The 19,018-nt window shown below is 42.7% G+C and overlaps 1 protein-coding gene across 1 annotated transcript in view; it reads left to right on the plus strand.

The window, feature by feature from the left end:
* The window catches only part of STX8 (syntaxin 8), a 250,258-nt gene that overhangs the window by 31,970 nt on the left and 199,270 nt on the right, over positions 1-19,018 (plus strand). The window contains exon 4 of the mRNA XM_037028102.1: positions 745-855. Within this exon, the coding sequence (XP_036883997.1) occupies positions 745-855 (111 nt within the window). The remainder of the gene's footprint in view (positions 1-744; positions 856-19,018) is intronic.

A 19,018-nucleotide genomic window follows, 5' to 3' on the forward strand; every position in this document is an offset into this window, starting at 1 on the left:
AATTGTGTTAGAAACACTGGAAAACGTCTTAGAGTTTACCTTGCATGACACAGAAAGAAACACAGCAGAAAGGTGAAATAACTGGTTTAAGATCCTAGATGGTGGTCATATTAGGACTAATAGGTTTTGGTTTCCTAGCCTGGTAAATTAAAACATTAAAATATGATTATCTCTTTGCATTTCTCTTCAGATCATGCAATGTATTTAAATAATAAAATGATTGTAACAACTGTTAGAATCTCTTGCATAAAGTAGCACTTTACAAAGTATATTCCAGGTATTAATAGGTGTTAACATGGAAGAAAGAAGGTAATATAGATGCCTTTTTTTGTTTTTTCTTTTTTTTTTAACAGAATGTTTAGCACATTGATGTGTAGGAAAACAACCTTGACCATTGACAGCTAAAACTCAAAATCTGACGACTCACTGAGTCATATTGTCCTGCTGGACAGGAATAGTTAGTGTTGTTCACCAGGATGGAAGCCATATTTACCTGCTGTATTTCTCACAAAGGAATTTGTGTGGTGGCTCCGTGTCAGGGTGTGTAGTCCCCTGCCATGGTTCTGTCCAAGTCCTTTCCTTGAAGGTCAGTGCGAGAGAAGAAGGGCAGTGGTTCTGGTCTCTTCTGGATGGGATTGATCACAGTCTGTGGCAGTCGCGACTGCCTTGAAGCGCTCACTTAATAACGTGACAGGTAAAATGAGCCCATTCACCCGCTGTTGGACCTTAACGAGATGTCTGCAGAACCCAGCTTGAAGGGGACCGAAGACAGAGCCTATTGGATGATCTTGTAACTCGAGAGAGACTACTCCTGGCATCCTTTAAGAACGAGGGTGCAGAGCCAGATCTCATCAGGTATGATGCTTTCATTTACAGGGATTTCCCGGTGGGTGACCGCTTATCTGCAGGGAGTACAGCTGTTTCCTGAATGGCTTTCTTCCTTTAATCAGTAAAATATATTCTGTTCCTTTGTAGTACTTTCCTGTCATACCTATTTCATTTAGTTTTCATTAATTTTTTAGGTTTAGTAAACTGGGTGTGTTTGGCTGAGTCCCGTCTCAGAGGAAGGGTATATAGGTAGAATATAGGCGAAGTCAGAAAATTTCTTTTGCATTCCTTGATTGAGCTTTCCTATGTTAGCTGCCTATTAAACTCCTGAAGTTACATACTTACCTGGGAAAATGGTTGTGTGTTTTTTTTTGAATTGGCACCTTGAAAAAATGTGTCCTCATAAGATTTAGGCTGTCACTCGTGGAGACCAGGGGGTGGTGGTTGGATTCTTTTCCCTGTTCTGTGCTGGTGCGTGATTCCCACTCTGGAGGTGGCAGCTGCTCTGTGCCCAGCTCTGCACCCAGCTCTGCACCCAGCTCTGCACCCAGCTCTGCACCCAGCTCAAGGTCACCTGAGAGCATGTCAGAAATGCAGAATCTCAGACCCGCCGCCCAAGCCCTGCTGAACCTGCATTTTAACAAGATACTCAGGTGATTTGAACCATACATACAGTTTGAGAAATACAGCTTTACATTGTTTGTTCTTAATTGTGGCACTTTGCCTTAGAATCATTCAAGCATATTAAAAATAAGACAAGAAGGAGAGAAAGAGAAAAGAAGAAATAACAAAAGTCTGGACCATATGCTTGCAGAGCCTGACTTTGGCATCTGGTGACAGGCCCGGGGAGCAGTAATGCTCGGGACACCCCTCAGGTGAAGGTGACAGGTGGCAGGGTCGAACCTTTGCTTCCTGGAGTGGTACACTCCTGGCAAGAGCTCCTGGCTGTGTCTGCTGTTTGTTTCTGTGCACCAGACACTGTGCTGAGCTCCTTAAGGGCCTTTGCTCAGGAGATCTGTATAACATCCCCATTGTACTGGAGAAAAACGGGAGAGTCAAGTAACTTGCACAAGCTTCTAAAGCTAGTTTGTCTCAGAGTCTGGGTTTCCTCTGTGTGTCTTCACATGACCCCTGCCCACTGCCCCGTACAAGGTGGACCAGCGTCAGCTCTGTTGCTTACTCGTCACTCAGTCATCTGGGCTTGAAAATCTTTCACCTTAAAACGAGTGCCTGTATTCTGCCTCTTTTCCTTGTTTGGAACAGAGGAGGTGATTGTTGTGTGGAGGGCTTTGTAAGCTCTAAAACCTTTACCAACATAAGATGTTATTGCTGGACATTGCACACCATTCGGGTAGGAGGGGGCCCCAGAGGCTCACGCTGCCTCCTTTGTTTCCAGGAGACCTTCTGTCCTTCCTGCCCCACCCCCTGAGTGCTCAAGAGGGGCCTGGCCTCTCTGGCCAGTCTTGTTCCATGTTCTGCACCTGGTCCTCTGCCCTCCCATTCGCCCCTTCTGAATCTTGTGTCCCCTTTCCTTAGTGCCCAGCTTGCTGCTTGTTCTGTCACAAACCGTCACACATTCATTCTCACGCTGGCAGTGACTTATCTTCTGGTCGTATTTTAGCCGAAGGCTCCTTGGGTCCAAAGTAAATTAATTGGTGGGACAAGTTTAGTGAATGCGGCAGGCTGGTGGCAGAGGCGTTCGGGACGGAGGCCTACGGAGACGTCTGCAGTCCTGCTGCTGGGCCTGCCCCCAGCCCTGTGTTCCAGGCCGGTGCACGCTGTGGGCCTACAGGTGTTTCTTGGGGAACAGTTGGGGTGGCATGGGGACAAGACCTGATGGGGGAGGAACTGTGAAGTAATGATCCAACACCCTGAGGGACAGAAGTAATTCAGGATGCTGGCGGGACTTTTCTACAAGCTCCAACATGAAACCGAGGGAAGCGTGTATATTGCTGCATCTTTTCCGTTCAGGAACAGAAGTCCAGAGTACTTGAGAACAAGCTTCCAGAAGAATGCTGTTTAAAAGTAGGTAAGCACTGGGGAGTACAAGTGACTGCTGAGGAGTGACAGAGAAGGTGAAAAAGGGTGTAACAGACGGTGATGGTGTATTCCCGGTCGCATGGAGTCTGGCCAAGAGCAAGAAACTAATGTGAAAGTTACATACTAATCACCACAAAGAAAGTAAATTATTGCAGGTGAAAAAGAGGAAAGACAGTGGTATGAGATTTGGAAGGTGAATTATTTGGTAAATCCTTCCTGGACTAGGATTTCTTTAGATCCACTATACCTACCCTAACAGGAATAGATCTACATATGTCTGCCCGTGTTAGTTTTGATAAGGCTGCTGTAGCAAACTGTACCACAGACTTGGGGGCTTATACAACAGAAATGTATTTTCTCACAGTTCTGGAGTCTAGAAGTCCAGGATCAAGGTGTCAGCAGCAGGGTCGGTTCCTTCTGAGGCCTGTGACGCAAAGATCTGTCCTAGGCCTCTCTCCTTGGCTTGTAGATGTCTCCCTGTCTTCCCACGGTCATTTCCATGTGAGTCTGTGTCACTTCCCTCTTCTTATAAAGGTACCAGTTATATGAATTAGGGCTCATTCTAATGACCTCATTTTAACTTAATTACCTCTTTAAAGAACCTGTCTCCAAATATTGTTATATTCTGAGGTCTTAGGGGTTAGAACTTGAGCAAATGAATTTTTGTAGGGAGACAGTTCAGCCCATAACTGTCCGAAAAGTTCAGATTCTGTAGACACTGTAGCAGAATCTGATTAATAAGAAAATGTATACTAGATAAAATCATTCTCAAATAATGGGTAGAAGAAACCTTGGGGATCTGTTCGTGGGCCACGAGAAGGACCCCCCAGATGGCACTGACCTGGCTGGTCAGGGAGCGTAGCGTTGTTGTAGACTTGGCGGGGCCAACGTCGTAAGTGTGGACGGGTGAAGGAATGAAGGTTCAGGTTGAAGTAGATTAGATCTGAGCTCAGAGATTCTGGTCTTTAATTTTACCCACCTGCCTATGTCAAGTGTTGTTATTGCCTTATAAAGAAAAACACCCAAACGCCACATCTGAGTCCTCTTCCTCATTCCCAGTTTCTTGTACCTTAATAGTTCTTCTGCCTGGACCGAGCCTTCTGAGGGTCTGAATTCAGCTGTAGCCCTGACCAGCTTCGGCTCACAGGCCCACCCTGCCCCCCTGCCTCCCGATTGTCAGGTGGCCTAATCGCTTCTGATACCAGCTGTCAGGGACCTTTCAGCTCTGTCTGGAGAAATGGCATTTCTTTCTCCGCCAGTCGGTTTGTCTCGTCTCTTCAGTGACTCACAAAGATTTCCTCAGTCCTCCGCACAGTCAGTTAGGAGTTCTGGGCTTCTCCAACATTTTTGTTTGCTTTTGTAATTCCCAATATCAATGTGGGTTGCCTTCTCACTGCGGGGTGGGGTGGTGGCAGGTCTTTCCTTTAGGTCCTGACCTACAGAAACACATTGGCCAGAAGGCCTTATCCGAACTTGAAAATGCCATAGACGTGTTCCCTACGGCACATTTGCCATTAGTGCTAGATTATCCCCACAATACACGTGCTGTTGGAGACCCGGGGTTTGTCCGCTAATCAGAGTTTCAGAGCCCCGTGATAAGTGGCACATTCCCACAAGGTCGGGGTGCCTGACCAGGAGGGACCCCCTTGGAACCTGCTGATTCCCTCTGCCCCTCCTGGAGCTCTGCCCTCTGCCTCTCCACCCTGTCCCCTTTGTGCACGCCTCCTCCTCCCTCATTCCCGCACCAGCAAGCCCTCTGCCTCCGCTCTTTTTCTTCCCCATCCTGCATTCCCCTCCCTTTCCCCTCTTTTCTTCTCGTGTGTCACCCTATTAAGGGGGAAAAGTATTGTCGCACTTCAGTTTGGACTAGCATTTCCCTTATACCAACATTAATGTGGCCATCACGGAATTGAATGTGTAGCCGTCATGTGACAGAATCTTGGCTTTACCTTACGGATTACTGATCATTGTTCTAAAGCAGAAAGCCTTGATGCGAGACTGGTCTAAATAAGCAATGGGTGACTAATCTAGGGCCTTCGGAAACTTGTTAAAGAAGTCTCTGTGTAACAATCTTTCTTAGAAGATAAGCTGTGACTTATAAAGCAGTGACACAGCTTTGGATTGAAAACCCTATTGCCCTTTATATTTGGGGGCATTGCTAAGTCTCACAATTAGTTAAATCTTTGTCCATAAAGAGAAAAAAATCATTGCATACTCCACTGCTCTGTGACCATGGCAAAGACTGATTGACTCGGCTGGAGTGGGTGGCTAATTGGCTAGCTTTTCATCTTCACACCACCAGCTGTATTGAGGATTATAGCAGGTAGGAAGTTATTTAGAGGTTAGGATGGTCATTGTTTGTCAGGAGTGGATATTAACAAGCAGACCAATGGCTAAAATCAAAAGAATAGAAGATGATAATGAAATGTAAACATTTCATTTAAATTTGATTTCAGATACTTACTTTTTCTTTGAACTGCCAAAAAAAAAGTATGATACTTTCAGTTTATATTTCATATCACTGTACTGGGAGCCAAAGTAGACAGAAGAAAAATTTACCTTAAATATTACTTCAAAAGTACTGTTCCTCGCCCATTTTGAATGTTTTATTGTAATTTAAAGCTTGGGTTATAGGAAGCATGATTTATATCTAGTAGTACTGAGATTTCCTAAAGAATCATGGATTTATTTATACTTCATGTTGCTTAAAGCTGTTAACACATGATCAGCCTGCTCTTCTAGAAGCTGGAAATGGCTGAGGCTCGTACGTGCGCCTCATCGTCAGCCCGCTCGTGTGAGACAGCGCGGGAGCCGTGCTAATTTACCTCACGTCCCGGAAATACACTGGCTTCCTAGGCCTGCTGATGAGTAGAGGAGATGCCGAAGTGGGGAGGCTCTGCTCTTCTGTCTCACTGAGCACAAGGATGGTGAGCCAAGGCGGTATAGTCAAAATTATTAAAATTCTCTGCTAATTTAATAAAACAGTTAAAGAAGCAAAAATGTCGCTGTAACTAGAAACCTTCTTTCATTACGTAGATATTTATTGAGTGCCCACTATGGGCCAAGCAATGGTACTGGATATGTGGTAGCAAAAAAACCCCCAAAATAATAAGAAACACCTAGTTTGTGCGTTTGAACTGTGTACAGTTCAGTGAGAGAGACAGACATGAATTAAAGAGTCATACAGATAAGTAAGTTCAGCAGAAAAATGCTGTATATTGTGCTTTGAGAGAATATCAGCAAGGAGCTAATTTACCTAGAGACCAAAGCTTAGCACAGTGCTTGATAATATTTACTCAATGAAAAAAAAATCTACACTGTTTTCTGTGTCATTCAGACACCTCGCACATAGTTGGTGTATATACACACACACACACGTACACACACGGCACTCAGTAGACTTCGGTCGACTGAAAGGTTGACTAAGGATATGATCAGTGGGGCTTTGGTAATAAAACAAACCTGGGATTCTCAGGAGTTTACCTCACGACAGCTTTTTTTGCTTGTCTCTTACAAAGTCTGGTAGTGCTCAGGGCAGTACCCTTTAAGACGGGACTTGGGGATTTAGGTTGTTTTCATCTTTTAGCTGTTCTGTCTTGATACATGGTCTCCAGTTTCACTATGACAGGAGAAGAGGGAGGGTGTGGAGAATTTGCACCCCTCGTATATGCTGTAGACTGGAATTTTCATACACACAGCTCCTTGGCCATAACCGGTCATATATGACTTCAACCTAACTGCAAAGAAGGCTGGGAAATGTGGTCTTTGTGTTCATGAAGAGGAAATGAAATGGTGCTTGGTGAAACATAGAGCTTTGTCTCTGCCTCACTGATTATTTTGGGTAGTTTGATGAAACAGTAACTTTGGTGCAGTGTGGCTACCTTCTTAGCAAAGTTTAGAATCAGTAGTAATAGAGGCACATGATGTGAACAGAGAAGTAACTCTGATAGGATTTGTTCATCTTTCATAATGTTCATTCTTAAAGAATTCAGTCAGGTAGGGAAAACATAAACAAACAAACAAATCTGCAACACAAAATTAAGTGCAAAAGGGGCTGTGTAATGAAGACTACAGGGGGAGGGTTATTATTTTGCAGCAGAGAGAGGAGGAGGAGGACTGAGTGAGGGGTCTGCAAAATCATATGGTACTTTGGTTCTTAACCCCTCTGCCCAGCCCCCGGGTGTCTGGTTTAGCCATTACACTAGTGTAGCAGTTAGGATGCCCTCAGTCACAAGTAGCAGATAACCCTCCTCAAAATGGTATAAATATGGAAAGTCATTTTCACGCAAGAAGTTCCGGATTAGAGGTTTGAGAGAGATGTTTAATTCTTCAGTCCAGTGATGTTACCACAGATGCAGGTTCTGTGTGTTTTGCTTTTCTCAGAGTGTTATCTTTATCATCTGACTGCCTCCTCCCAGACACACTCCAAACAACAATAAGAGAGGAAGAAGGGTGTAGTTTGCATAAATAATATGTTCGCACGGTTAAGAAATCAAAAAGCGTGTGACAGTATTCAGTGGAAAGCCTCCCTCCCACTGTCACCCCCATTCCTTTATATAAGTATCACTGTTAATTTTTGGCATACCCTTCCAGGGTTCTCTGAAGTATGTACTACAACATATAAATATATTTTCTTATTTTTCTTTATCTTTTACACATATGGTGATATATTGTCCATAACATTCTACCTTGTCCCTTTGTCGTCTAACTAGGTGTCTTGGAGATCTTTCCAAACCAGCACATAGGGTTTTGTCATTAGTTTTCATAGCTTTATAATATTTTACTTACGCACATACCATAGTTTAGTTAACTGCTGTCCTGTAAGAGATAGGTGTGTTGCCCTGGCTGGTGTGGCTCTGGATTGAGTGCCAGCCTATGAACCAAATGGTCACCCGTTCAGTTCCCAGTCAGGGTGCATGCCTGGGTTGTGGGCAGGGTCCCCAGTGGCGGGCATATGTGAGGCAATCACAGACTGATGTTTCTCTCCCATTCTTTCTAACTTCTTTCCCCTCTCTCTAAAAATAAATGAAATCTTTTTTAAAAAAAGAGATGTGTGTTGTTTTCAGTCCCTTATATACATAGGTATTTAATAGATATGTTTTTCTGTTACAAAAATACAGTGGTGAAAAACCTTCTGTGTAGGGCATTACATATGTGTGTAAGTATATCTCTAGGTAAGTTCTTAGAAGTAGGCTGGCTGGGTCGAAGGGTGTCCATTTATCATATTCATAGAATCAGTTTAGACTTGTGCTAGCAGTTTATGTGAGTGCCTGTTTCCATATAGTCTTCTAAAGATAGTGTTACTAAACTTCGTATTCTATTCCAATCTAATATTTGAAGGTAGTTTTAGTTATTTCTTAGTAACTGAGTCAAGTAGTTGTTATATATAATTATAGTGAAGCAAGGTTATAAATAAATTATCCTGTGCTTTTTTTAGTACTTGCATGATTTTTTTTGTCTCTGACACAGAATTTCTTTTTTTCTTAAATTTTTTTCTTCCAGTCTCAGAGTTTCTTTTTTTAAATATATTTTATTGATTATGCCATTACAGTTGTCCTATTCCCCCCCTTCATTCCCCTCCACCCTGCACACACCCCTCCCCCACCATTCCCCCCCTCTTTAGTTTATGTCCACGTGTCTCAAGTTCTTTAGATTCTATATTTCCCCTACTATTCTTGCCCTCCCTCCTGTCTATTTTCTACCTACCATCTATGCTACTTATTTTCTGTACCTTCTCCCCCCTTCTCCTCCTCCCACTCTCCTGTTGCTAACCCTCCATGTGATCTCCATTTCTATGGTTCCACTCCTGATCTAGCTGTCCTCTTGGCCTGCTTTTGTTTTAGGTGTGGTTGTTAGTAACTGTGAGTTTGCTGTCCTTTCAACTGTTCATATTTTTTATCTTCTTTTTCTTAGATAAATCCCTTTAACATTTCATATAATAAGGGCTTGGTGATGATGAACTCCTTGAATTTGACCTTATCCGAGAAGCATTTTATCTGCCCTTCCATTCTAAATGAAAGCTTTGCTAGATAGAGCAGTCTTGGCTGTAGGTCTTTGGATTTCATGACTTGGAATACTTCTTTCCAGCCCCTTCTTGCCTGTAAGGTGTCTTGAGAAATCCGCTGACAGTCTGATGGGAACTCCTTTGTAGGTGACTGTCCCCTTATCTCTTGCTGCTTCTACAACTCTCTCCTTCATTTTAATCTTGGGCCATGTAATTATGATGTGCCTTGGTGTGTTCCTCCTTGGGTCCAACTTCTTTGGGACTCTCTGAGCTTCCTGGATTTCCTGGAAGTCTATTTCCTTTGCCAGACTGGGGAAGTTCTCCTTTATTATTTATTTCAAATAAGTTTTCATGGCTGTTCCTCTTCCCCTTCCCCTCTACCCCTATAATTCAGATGTTGGAGCATTTAAAAATGTCCTGAAGGTTCCTAAGCCTCTCCTGATTTTTTTGAACTCTTGTTTCTTCATTCTTTTCTGTTTGGTCATTTCTTTCTTCCTTCTAGTCCACTTCTTTGATTTGAGTCCCAGTTTCCTTTCCATCACTATTGCTTTCCTCTACATTCCCCTTCATTTCAATTAGTTTAGCCTTCATTTGTTCCTCTAATTTGTGACTAAAATCGACCAGTTCTGTGAGCATCCTGATCACCAGTATTTTAAACTGTGCATCTGGTAGGTTGGCTATTTCTTGGTCACTTAGAGTTATTGGTTCTGGGGCTTTGAGTTCTTCTTGAGCCATGATGTTTTGCTCTGTTCGCACCTGTTACATATGAGGAGTGGAGCCCTAGGTGTTCACCAGGGCGGGGCAACTCAGTTGCTGGGTTGTGATGCTGTATGTGGGGGTGGGGTCAAAGAGGGGCTGGGGCCTGCTCTCTGTCTCACTGCTTTCTCTGTCACCTGGTTTATCTGCGCGTGAATGTGTGACCTCAGCCTGCCACCTTGCACCCTCACTGGGTCTGCCCATCGCAACCCCAAGCCTGGGTCCCTGGGTCCGTCTGGCCGAGTTTTCCTGCGAAATCCCTCTCTGCCAGTCATTGGCTCCGCCCCTCTTACCCGTCTGGCTGAACGGTTCGTTGTCATTGGACTTCCCTATAGTTCAATTTTCTGTGTTTTGGTTGCATTTTTGTTACTAAAACTTTGTTGTTTTTAAACTTGGTTGTGCGAGGAGGCACAGGGTTTCCACCTATGTCTCCATCTTGGCCGGAAGTCCATGATTTTTTATTTTTTGACTATTGAATACTTGATCCATTTGGAAATTAATTTGGTGAAGAATATCAATCCAACTTTTATCCTACCTGGCTACCCTATTTTTGTGACTGACTACATTTTTTTAACTGAGTTGCCATCTTCTCTGGACTTTGTAATGTGTTCCATCGATCCCTTGGTCTCCCCGTGGTGCTAGTGCCATTAATTTTGAGGCTGAACAGACCACAAGATGGAGATGTAAGCCAGTAGAGGGGGAAAGTTACTCAAGTCATTAGTCCCAGTTTCTGGATTTTTGGAAATTTAGCATTTTTCTCCCTTGAAGGTGAGAAGAGAATGTTAAGATTGTGTGTGCTGCCTAATTTTAGAAAAGGACTTGTTTCACCTCAGCTCTCTCTGACTTTCTCCCCCTCCTCCATGCGTGTGACTGCAGACCTGGCTGTCAGTTTTCACTGCTTCGTAGTGGCTCTGTGGGCCCTGCCCAGCCCCAGTCAGCTTAGTCTTGTTTCCTTCTCTCTCTCTCCCTTCCTTGCCGTTTCCTTTTATCTTTCTTTTCCGTTGTTCTTACCCCCCTGGAAAAAGATGTTTCATTTTGGTGTTTTTTATTTTATTTTTTGTTTTCTATTCTTAGTTTTGAAAGAAGGTTCTCTTTCAATCCCTCTTTCTAATAATCTTCACTTATGATTTTTTACTTTTGTGAGTATTTGTACCCCTGTTATGTTCCCTTCCTTTGTTCCACCACCCTATAGGGAAATGACTTATCTTTATTGGATTAAATCAAATTAGCAACATGATACATGTTCATTATAACGAGTCAAGCCATACTGAGGTGTAATCCAGAAGTTAATAGTTTCTCTCCTTTTCATTCCCTCCAATGCCATTCTCCTAAAGTAACCATGTTAACTGTTGGGAGGGTTTCCTTCCCCACGATTATCTGTGCTTATACAAATATTTACAAATACATTTACATAAGTGTGAGTCTTTTCTGTTTTTTTTTATGAAAACAAAATTGTACTATACTCTGTAATTTACTCTTTTTATTTGAATGTTGGCCTTCTCCAAATCAGTAGATCTAACAAAATGTTTTTTCAGTAATTACATTATTCACAGTGAGAATATGCATTATTTTACAACCACTCCCCATTTGGTGGGTATTGGGTTGTTCAGTTTTTTGTCATTACAAGCAACATTGCAGCAAATACCCAGAAAGAGTGTGTGGCTTCTATCTCTGTGGGACAGAGTCCCCAGAGGGGGTGACTGGGACAAAAGATGTGGGTACTCAAAATTGCACAGGTGCTGTTGTGTCTGTTTCTTGCAAGTTGTGGTGCTGTCTGTCCCCCAGGATCGCGCAGGGGAGCCTTCCCCTCCGCCCTGGCTGGCAGGGTGTGCTACAGGACTGGCTGGGTTTTGCTGGTCTGAGGAGTGTAGTGTGGTATGTTGTTTTAAGTTGTAGTCCTTAACTACTGGTATAACTGTGACTTTTGATAAGGACAATAAAAAGATTTAATACCCCTATATGCATTAATTTTAAGCTACAAAAGTCATCTGGGAATTGAGAAATGGAAATTCCAATCTATGAATAAGCAGGGAGAAGGAAGAGGAGTTGCCAGTACACATCATATTGTAAGTTAATTATGTTGAGTTTTTGAAAAGCCTATTTAATACTTTCAACTTTTGCTTTTTTATAAGTAAAATTTTTCAGAAACTGCTAAAGATATTTTCTTCTTCATTGAAAAGAAAATAATTTTGTATGTCTCCCTCCCTCTCTTTTTTATTTACCAAACACTTTCATATATTATTTCATTTGACCCCAATAATAATTTTCAGAGGTAAGCAGAGAAGGGATCACTTTTTTGGCTTACACGTGAGGAGAGTGATTTTTTGAGAAGTCACTGTGCCCAAGGTGAATAAAGAGCAGAGAAAGAACTAGAAAGTCTTCTTGTCCTTTGCTGTGGTTTGGTCTCCGAGGACTTTTTCTCACTCTTGGCATGCTCTGATGGCTCCTGTGCAGACCGTCATTTGTTCACTTCCCACTGGCTTTGCATACTTTGCCTTCCTCTTGTTCGTTGCATCTAGAAGATATTATCTACCTCCAGAAGTTCCAGCAGTGTAGTGCTGACTTTGCAGGTATCTGTCAGTGGAATGAAAAAAGGGTTTAGTATCAGAAAACCTAGGTTTGAATTTTGACTCCCATTTCATTTTATCTTACATGAAGATAATTGTGACTCCTCAAAATATCGTGAAGTTCAAATGAGATAAATATATGTAAAAGCATATACTTTTGCTTTGTAAAGTGCTTTATAAACATTATGAAACACTTGTTGCTGGTCTTAGCAAAGGGGAATCCAGAACTGACCAGCTGTTTGGGGAAGTCTTTCTACTCTGCACAAATGAATTAGCAAGTGATGCATGGTAGCTTATAATTAAGTGCTGAGTTGTGTGGCGTGGGCCGTGAGTGATCTCCATGGAAAAAGAGGCATGTGAGGTGGAAGAAATGGAGACCATGGAAGGAACAAGACTTGAAATACCCCTTGTGGAGTGAATAGGTTCTTTCATCATACAGTCTCCCACCTGCTTGTGTACTTTCTCTAATCCTACTCATTCTAGACCTATAATTTCTATACCAATCTGCATATAAATTTCCAGTTGTGTAAATAAAACTCACCTGAGGGAGTGTGCAGATTCCTGGGCCCTGCCCACAGAGGGAAAGCATGCCTTAGTTAAAAGCATGGGTGCCCATTTCGTTAATTTGGGTCTTTAAGTATGAATCTGACTAATTGAGGCAAGAAAAAGAAAGATTATCGAGGTGGAAATGGTGGCTGTGTAGGTGGTTATGGGCTTTAGTGCATCTTGAGTGCATATGCATTATTCACTGATACCTTCAACAGTCTTTTAATGCCAAGCCTGGACTTTTGTGTATCAGAAGGCAAATTCTGCTGCAAAATGTTCAACACTAGAATTTAAACACTGTAGAGTGTTTAACCCTACTCCCTGCCAGCCAGTCGCTTTTTCCCCTATCCTCACATCTTTATCCATAGAACAGTGTGCATTTGCACAATTTTTTGAATATTTTAGTGCATTTAATCTTTATTTGGTAAAATGAATGAGAATGGGGACAGATGTACTAAGGGACAAACCAGCATTGACACAAAGGCGGAGTCGTTGGGCATGCCAAATGCCTAAACGCAGACTGTTAGCCTCGGTTGAGCACTCCCTGGATTTCTCCTGTAAGTGTGTTTGGTTGTGAGGAGCCAAGTGGGAGCAGACGTGGTGCATTCCCTATTTAAAGTGGTGTCGGAAAGGCGCGGCTCTGCCACCAGAAACCGCTCGTACCAGGTAAGCATATTGTCCACTTTTGCTCATTCTGTTTCCAAACATTTTTAAGAGTGCATTGTGTAGTAAAGTAAGGAGCTGCTTGTAAGTGTTAATCATTGGGTTGCTTAACATTTATTTTGTAGTTGAATTTTAGTTGCTAACCAGCAGATGGCTCTCAGTCACCATTAATTTAGTAGAGTAGCTAATTGATCTTCCACTTAGAATTTTCATGTTTTTTTATATCACCCCTTCTTAACCCCTCGTCAGGTACAGTGACAACCACACTTAAGGCGAAGACTTTTTCCTTTGGTTTTATTTGCTTGATTTCAGATTGCCAGCGTGACTCTCAGGAGTAGCACACCGGGGTTTCTCAAGTTCAGGTTGGAGGCCAACGCGATGGCTTCTGTATGGGCCTCCGTAAACACGGGACTTCTTTTCCATCCTGCATTTCTACTTTTCTGTAAATTATTTGTTTAAGTTTTTAGCTTAATGTTGAAACTTTTTCGTGGTAAATTTAGCCAGCAGTGAGTAGGGATAAAATAGGATTTGTTTAAAATTAGAAAAAATATTGGATGGTGGTAGATTTTAAAGATGCTATGATGAAAATTTCCTTGGGTGATATGTAAGATATTTCCCCTATTTGGGTTCTTACTGTTCTAGACTAATACACAATAAAAATTATTTATTCAATTTAACAAAGAAAAGTTATTTTGAGTATTTACTTTGCAAAGGGCATAGTTTAGGCATTCATTGTCACTGCGGTATCAGCTCTCTGAGGGTCAGTAATTTGTCCCGTTCTTCACTGCCAAGCTCCCAGATTAGTGCCTGGCACATACAAGGTACTCAGTGTTTGTAAGGAAGGACAGATGCATGGGATACAAGAAAAAGGAGAGAGTATTGGACTTAAGAAGTTAGCCATCTAGTAAATGTGGCTACAAATAGATCCATAGATCGTGATCTTAGAGGAGCAATTTTACTTTTGGGCTGTGTTGTTAGGAACTGTGTTGAAGTTGGAGAAAATGCTGAAAGGAAATGAAAAATTTCCCTTTCCCTAAGTCGTGCCCGTTCTCCAAGTCACCCAGCGTGGCAGCCTTAGTCCCCTGTATCCAGTCTGTGCACCAACACTCGTGGAGTTTTCCTTTGAATCACCGTGTGAACTGGCCCTTTCTTGCTCTTCCTTCTTGTCGCTTCCCTTGTCCAACCCTCCTCACTTTGAGCCTAGATTACACTGGGCTCTGCAGCCTCTCCTCCCTGTAACCTAGTCTACAGAATATTGCCACTTCTTGCCTCTAAAGAATTGATGTCAAAGAATCTATTTCTGATTGAAATTGGAGATGTTGTACATCTCTCTAATCACAGAAAGAAACTACCAAAAACCCCCCAAAGGTCTTGAAAAAGGAATTCCCTTTCCTGCCATAATAGCATCTCCTCAGTTCACCAACACCCTGGAAACATCTTCTCTAGTCCTAACTGCAGACCTTCCTGTGGTCTGTGAATACTCTCTGGTATTTTTTTTCAGATAAAGCAAACATTTTATGTAGTAATTTTGACATCTTTTTGAAATGTTAAGAGAAGCTAAAGAAAGCTATTTCTTGGAATTCACTGCTTTTTCACTTCTGTGTTCACTTAATAAATTCGCCCTCCCTGTGAACTCTTAACAAGCTTCAGTTGCGTTCGCCAGCAGGATAGCATGGATTATCTGTGCCCCCTTCAGATTTCATCATCATTTAATAATGAACATCATTTGCCTTCGGGGATGGAAATGCAGTATTTTTATAGCATATCTTTATTTTTATTTTTTTAGAAGTATTTTTATTTATTTTTAGAGGGAGGGGAGGGGAAGGGAAGGAGAGAAGGAAAAAAACATTAGTGTGTGGTTGCCTCGCATGCCTCCTACTGGGGACCTGGCCCACAACATAGGCACGTGCCCTGACTGGGAATTGAACCGACAACCCTTTGGTTTGCGGGCCAGCACTCAATCCATTGAGCCACACCAGCCAGAGCTTTATAATATATCTTCAGAAGCAGCTATGATTGTTCTAGTAAAATCTTTATAAGACATAATCTAACCTATTTATTAATGTGGCATTTATTAGATAAGTTCCATTTTTTAGATAATTTCCATCTTGAAAGAAAATGGATAAAAATTATTTATTTAATTTTTTTCAACTTTATCCTAATCTCAAAAGGGTAGTGTTTAAGCATTTCCTTTTTTTACCTTACTTTTCAAAGGAGAAACACTCCACTGTGTTTCCAGAAGTGGGGTGGAGCGACAAGGTGTTTTAGTGACAGAGTTCCCTTTTAAGTACTGTTCTCTCCATCTGCTGGAACAGCGTCAGTCTTTGCAGTTAAAATCTGAAAGGCAAGAGCAGTTTGTTAAATTTTCTTTTATTTAATTATTGTTCAAGTACAGTTTTCTGTCTTTACTCTCATCCCAGCCCACCCCACCCCCGAGTTTGTTAAATTCTTTTTTTGCTTTTTTCTCTTTAAAAAAAATTCAGAACAAAAATGCTCCTCTCATTTTGTCTCCTTTGCTTAAAAAGTTTAGTGGTTTTCCTAGTTCTGCTTCATAAACATGCACTGAAGACTTCTTCCCCAGCACGCTCTGTGCGCTGCTTGTTTGGCACGAGCGGCATAGGCATGGCTGCCATGTGGCCTCTTTCCCTACAGAGCTCATAATTCAGGAAGGGAGACAGATGAGTAAATAACTAACTACAATCCTGCTTGATAAATGCCACGCCAGAGGTTTTGAACAAAGTGCCGTGGGAGCACCAGGGAGTGATTGTTTCAGGGGAAGGGGGTGGGGATAGGGATCAGGAGAGACTGAACAGCAGAAGTGACATTTGAGTTGAGCCTTAGGGGCTGAATAGAATTTTGCCAGATGGACAAAGGGGTGGGGGTGGGGACCCTCCAGACTCATACAAAAACATGAGAGTGTGAAAGTTTGTGCCTTTGTCTGAGCCGTGGTGAGCAGTCTGGAGGGCTGAAGGAAGCGCCAGGCACGGCACGGAAGGGGGTTTTGGCAGATGACGTTGCAGACATCACTGGGGCCATATTGTAGAGCTTAAACTTGTTCTGTACCTTCGAGGGAGTCGTGAAAGTTTGAAAATAGGAAGTGTTAATGGCAAGACTGCTTTACAGAGACAGTTCTGGCAGCCCAGTACTAGACACATTGAAAGAGGATGACGGGGAACAAGGAGACCAGTCAGAAGGCTGTGACCATCTTTTACATGAGAGCCGATGAGGGTCTAGGCCAGGGCCATGCCAGTGGCAGTGGAAATGAAGGCACATAGTTGAGGACCACCTCTGAGGGAGGCCCCCATAACTGGTGAGGTGTGGGGTCGGCAGGGAGGGGGCAGATTTGGACAATTTGGGAACCCAGTGATGCTGCTGACCAGAATAGAGAGCAGAGAAGAAACTGCTTTTGGGGTAAAAGTGATGAATTTGATTTTGGATATATTGGGTTGGGAGTGGAATATCAGTTAGAGATTCCTAAATGAAAAGCAATAAATGCAGATATAGACCCTGTAGGGGAGTATTCTAGGTCAAGATAAATTTGGAAGTCTTTAACATAGTCATATTCTATCAGGATGGCAGCTGGAAAGATATGTCTCACCAGGATTTTATACGTGGGGTTTCTTTTTTAACTGGATATGTGCTTTTCCTTCCTCCACCCCCCAGATTTTTAAAAATTTTATTTTAATTACAGTTTACATTCAATATTATTTTGTATTAGTTTCAGGGGTACAGCATAGTGGTCAATCATATACTTTACAAAGTGGTCCCCCCGGTATTTCCAGTACCCACCTGGCACCATACATAGTTATCATAATGGTATTGATTATATTCCCTATGCTGTACTTTATATCCCTGTGATTATTTTGTGGCTACCAATTTGTAGTTCTTAATCCTTTCACCGTTTTCACCCAGTCTCCTATCCCTCCTCCCCTCTGGCAACTGCCAATGTGTTTTTGTGTCTGTGAGTCTGTTTCTGTCTTCTTTGTTCATTTGTTTGTTCTTGTCTGCCCCATCCTCACCCCCAGATGCCGATACCAACCTACTGGGGAAGGGGGCAGGCCTCTCTCCCACCCCCAGTTAAGCATCCACCACCACAGTCACTCAGGAGAAAACATACTGTGGAGTTTGTATTGGGACATAAAAAAGCATTTAAGCACTGCTAGCCCCTGTTCTTGTGGCCTGAAGCCAGTGGAACTGATAAATTGCCCAGAGAGAGACAATAGAATGAAAAGAGAAGATCTATATAGAATTTCTGAAGAACACCAATATTTAACAGGCAGATGGTGGGGGGCTACCTGAAATCACAGTGAGGGAGAGTGGTGTGGAAGAACACAGGGGAGGAGAGTCATGGGTGAGGGAGCATGGTCAGCTATGACACGTGAGGCCTAGGAGAGGGGCAAAGTGAAAACTGGAAGGAGGTTTGGCAGTAAGATTACGGGTGAGAAGAATTTTAGTAGCGTGCTGGGGCCACAGTTGGACTGCGGTGGTTTGAAGAACGAACCGGGAGGTTAGGAAGTAGAACCTGATGAGCAGGGTTCATTCTCTAAGGAAGTTCGGCTGCAGATGGGAGTGAAGGCTGCTGCTTGAGGATGGGGAATAGCCAGGGGCTAAAATGACAAGATTCAGGATGAGTATGAGGATGAAAGCCGCTAGGAGAACAGGTAGAGGTTCACAATGGCTACCTACTTTGGAATCAGTACTACCGGATCCAGCCCTGGAATTTCAGCCACTCTCCACGGTTATCCTACGCAGGTATGAGGCTCATGTTCTCTGCCCACAAGACATGTCTCACATTCTGCCATTTCTTGGGATGTCTTCCATCTCTCTCTCCTGCATTTAGCTAAACCTCACCCATTCTCCAAGGCTGTCTTGAGTCTCCTTCCCTTTATGGAATCTTTCTTGAGATGGTAGAAAGAAAGTACCCTGGGTTAAGAGTCAGGAGCTGTGGGTTGAACCTTTTTCTCTGCCACTGGGTGTGCAACCCTGACAAAGTCACTGTGATGTTCCTTTACCTTGGCTTTATTGTCAGTCATACCAAGTCTGACTTACACACAGTCTTATGTACAATCCACAGGAAATAATGTTTGAGAAATGCCTTGGAAATTACAAAAGAGCACCAGCATATGATATTGTAATTTCCTGATCATGCTTATTTATTTCATTCATTCAGTTATTTTTTTTGCCAAATAAGTCCCTCAACACTTTTTTTAGTGCCTGTCGTGTGTACTGAGGATATACTGACAAGACAGCCCCTACCCTTAGGGTACTTGTAGCCTTGTGTAGGAGACAGATAATCAACAAATACATAATGTATGATAGCAGGTGGTTTAAGTACTAGAAATAAAAACAAAGCAGGATGGGGTGGCTAAGGAGCTCTAGGGAAGAGTACTATTGTAGTGAGAGTCATCATGGAAACTGTTGTGAGATGGCATTTGAGCAGACTGGAATGAAGGAGCAAGGCCACGTGACCTCCAGGGACAGTGCCTTAACCATGGCAGGTAGGAGGGAACGGCGGTGCAAAGGCCCTGTGATGTGAATGTGCTCAGTGTGTTCTGGAAACAGCAAGGAGGCTGGCGTGGCTTGTCAGTTATTGTAAAGATGCTGTACTTCCAAG

This window comes from Sturnira hondurensis, unplaced genomic scaffold, assembly GCF_014824575.4.
Source record: "Sturnira hondurensis isolate 20B ecotype Veracruz unplaced genomic scaffold, ASM1482457v3 Scaffold0019835, whole genome shotgun sequence".
Lineage (NCBI taxonomy): Eukaryota > Metazoa > Chordata > Mammalia > Chiroptera > Phyllostomidae > Sturnira > Sturnira hondurensis.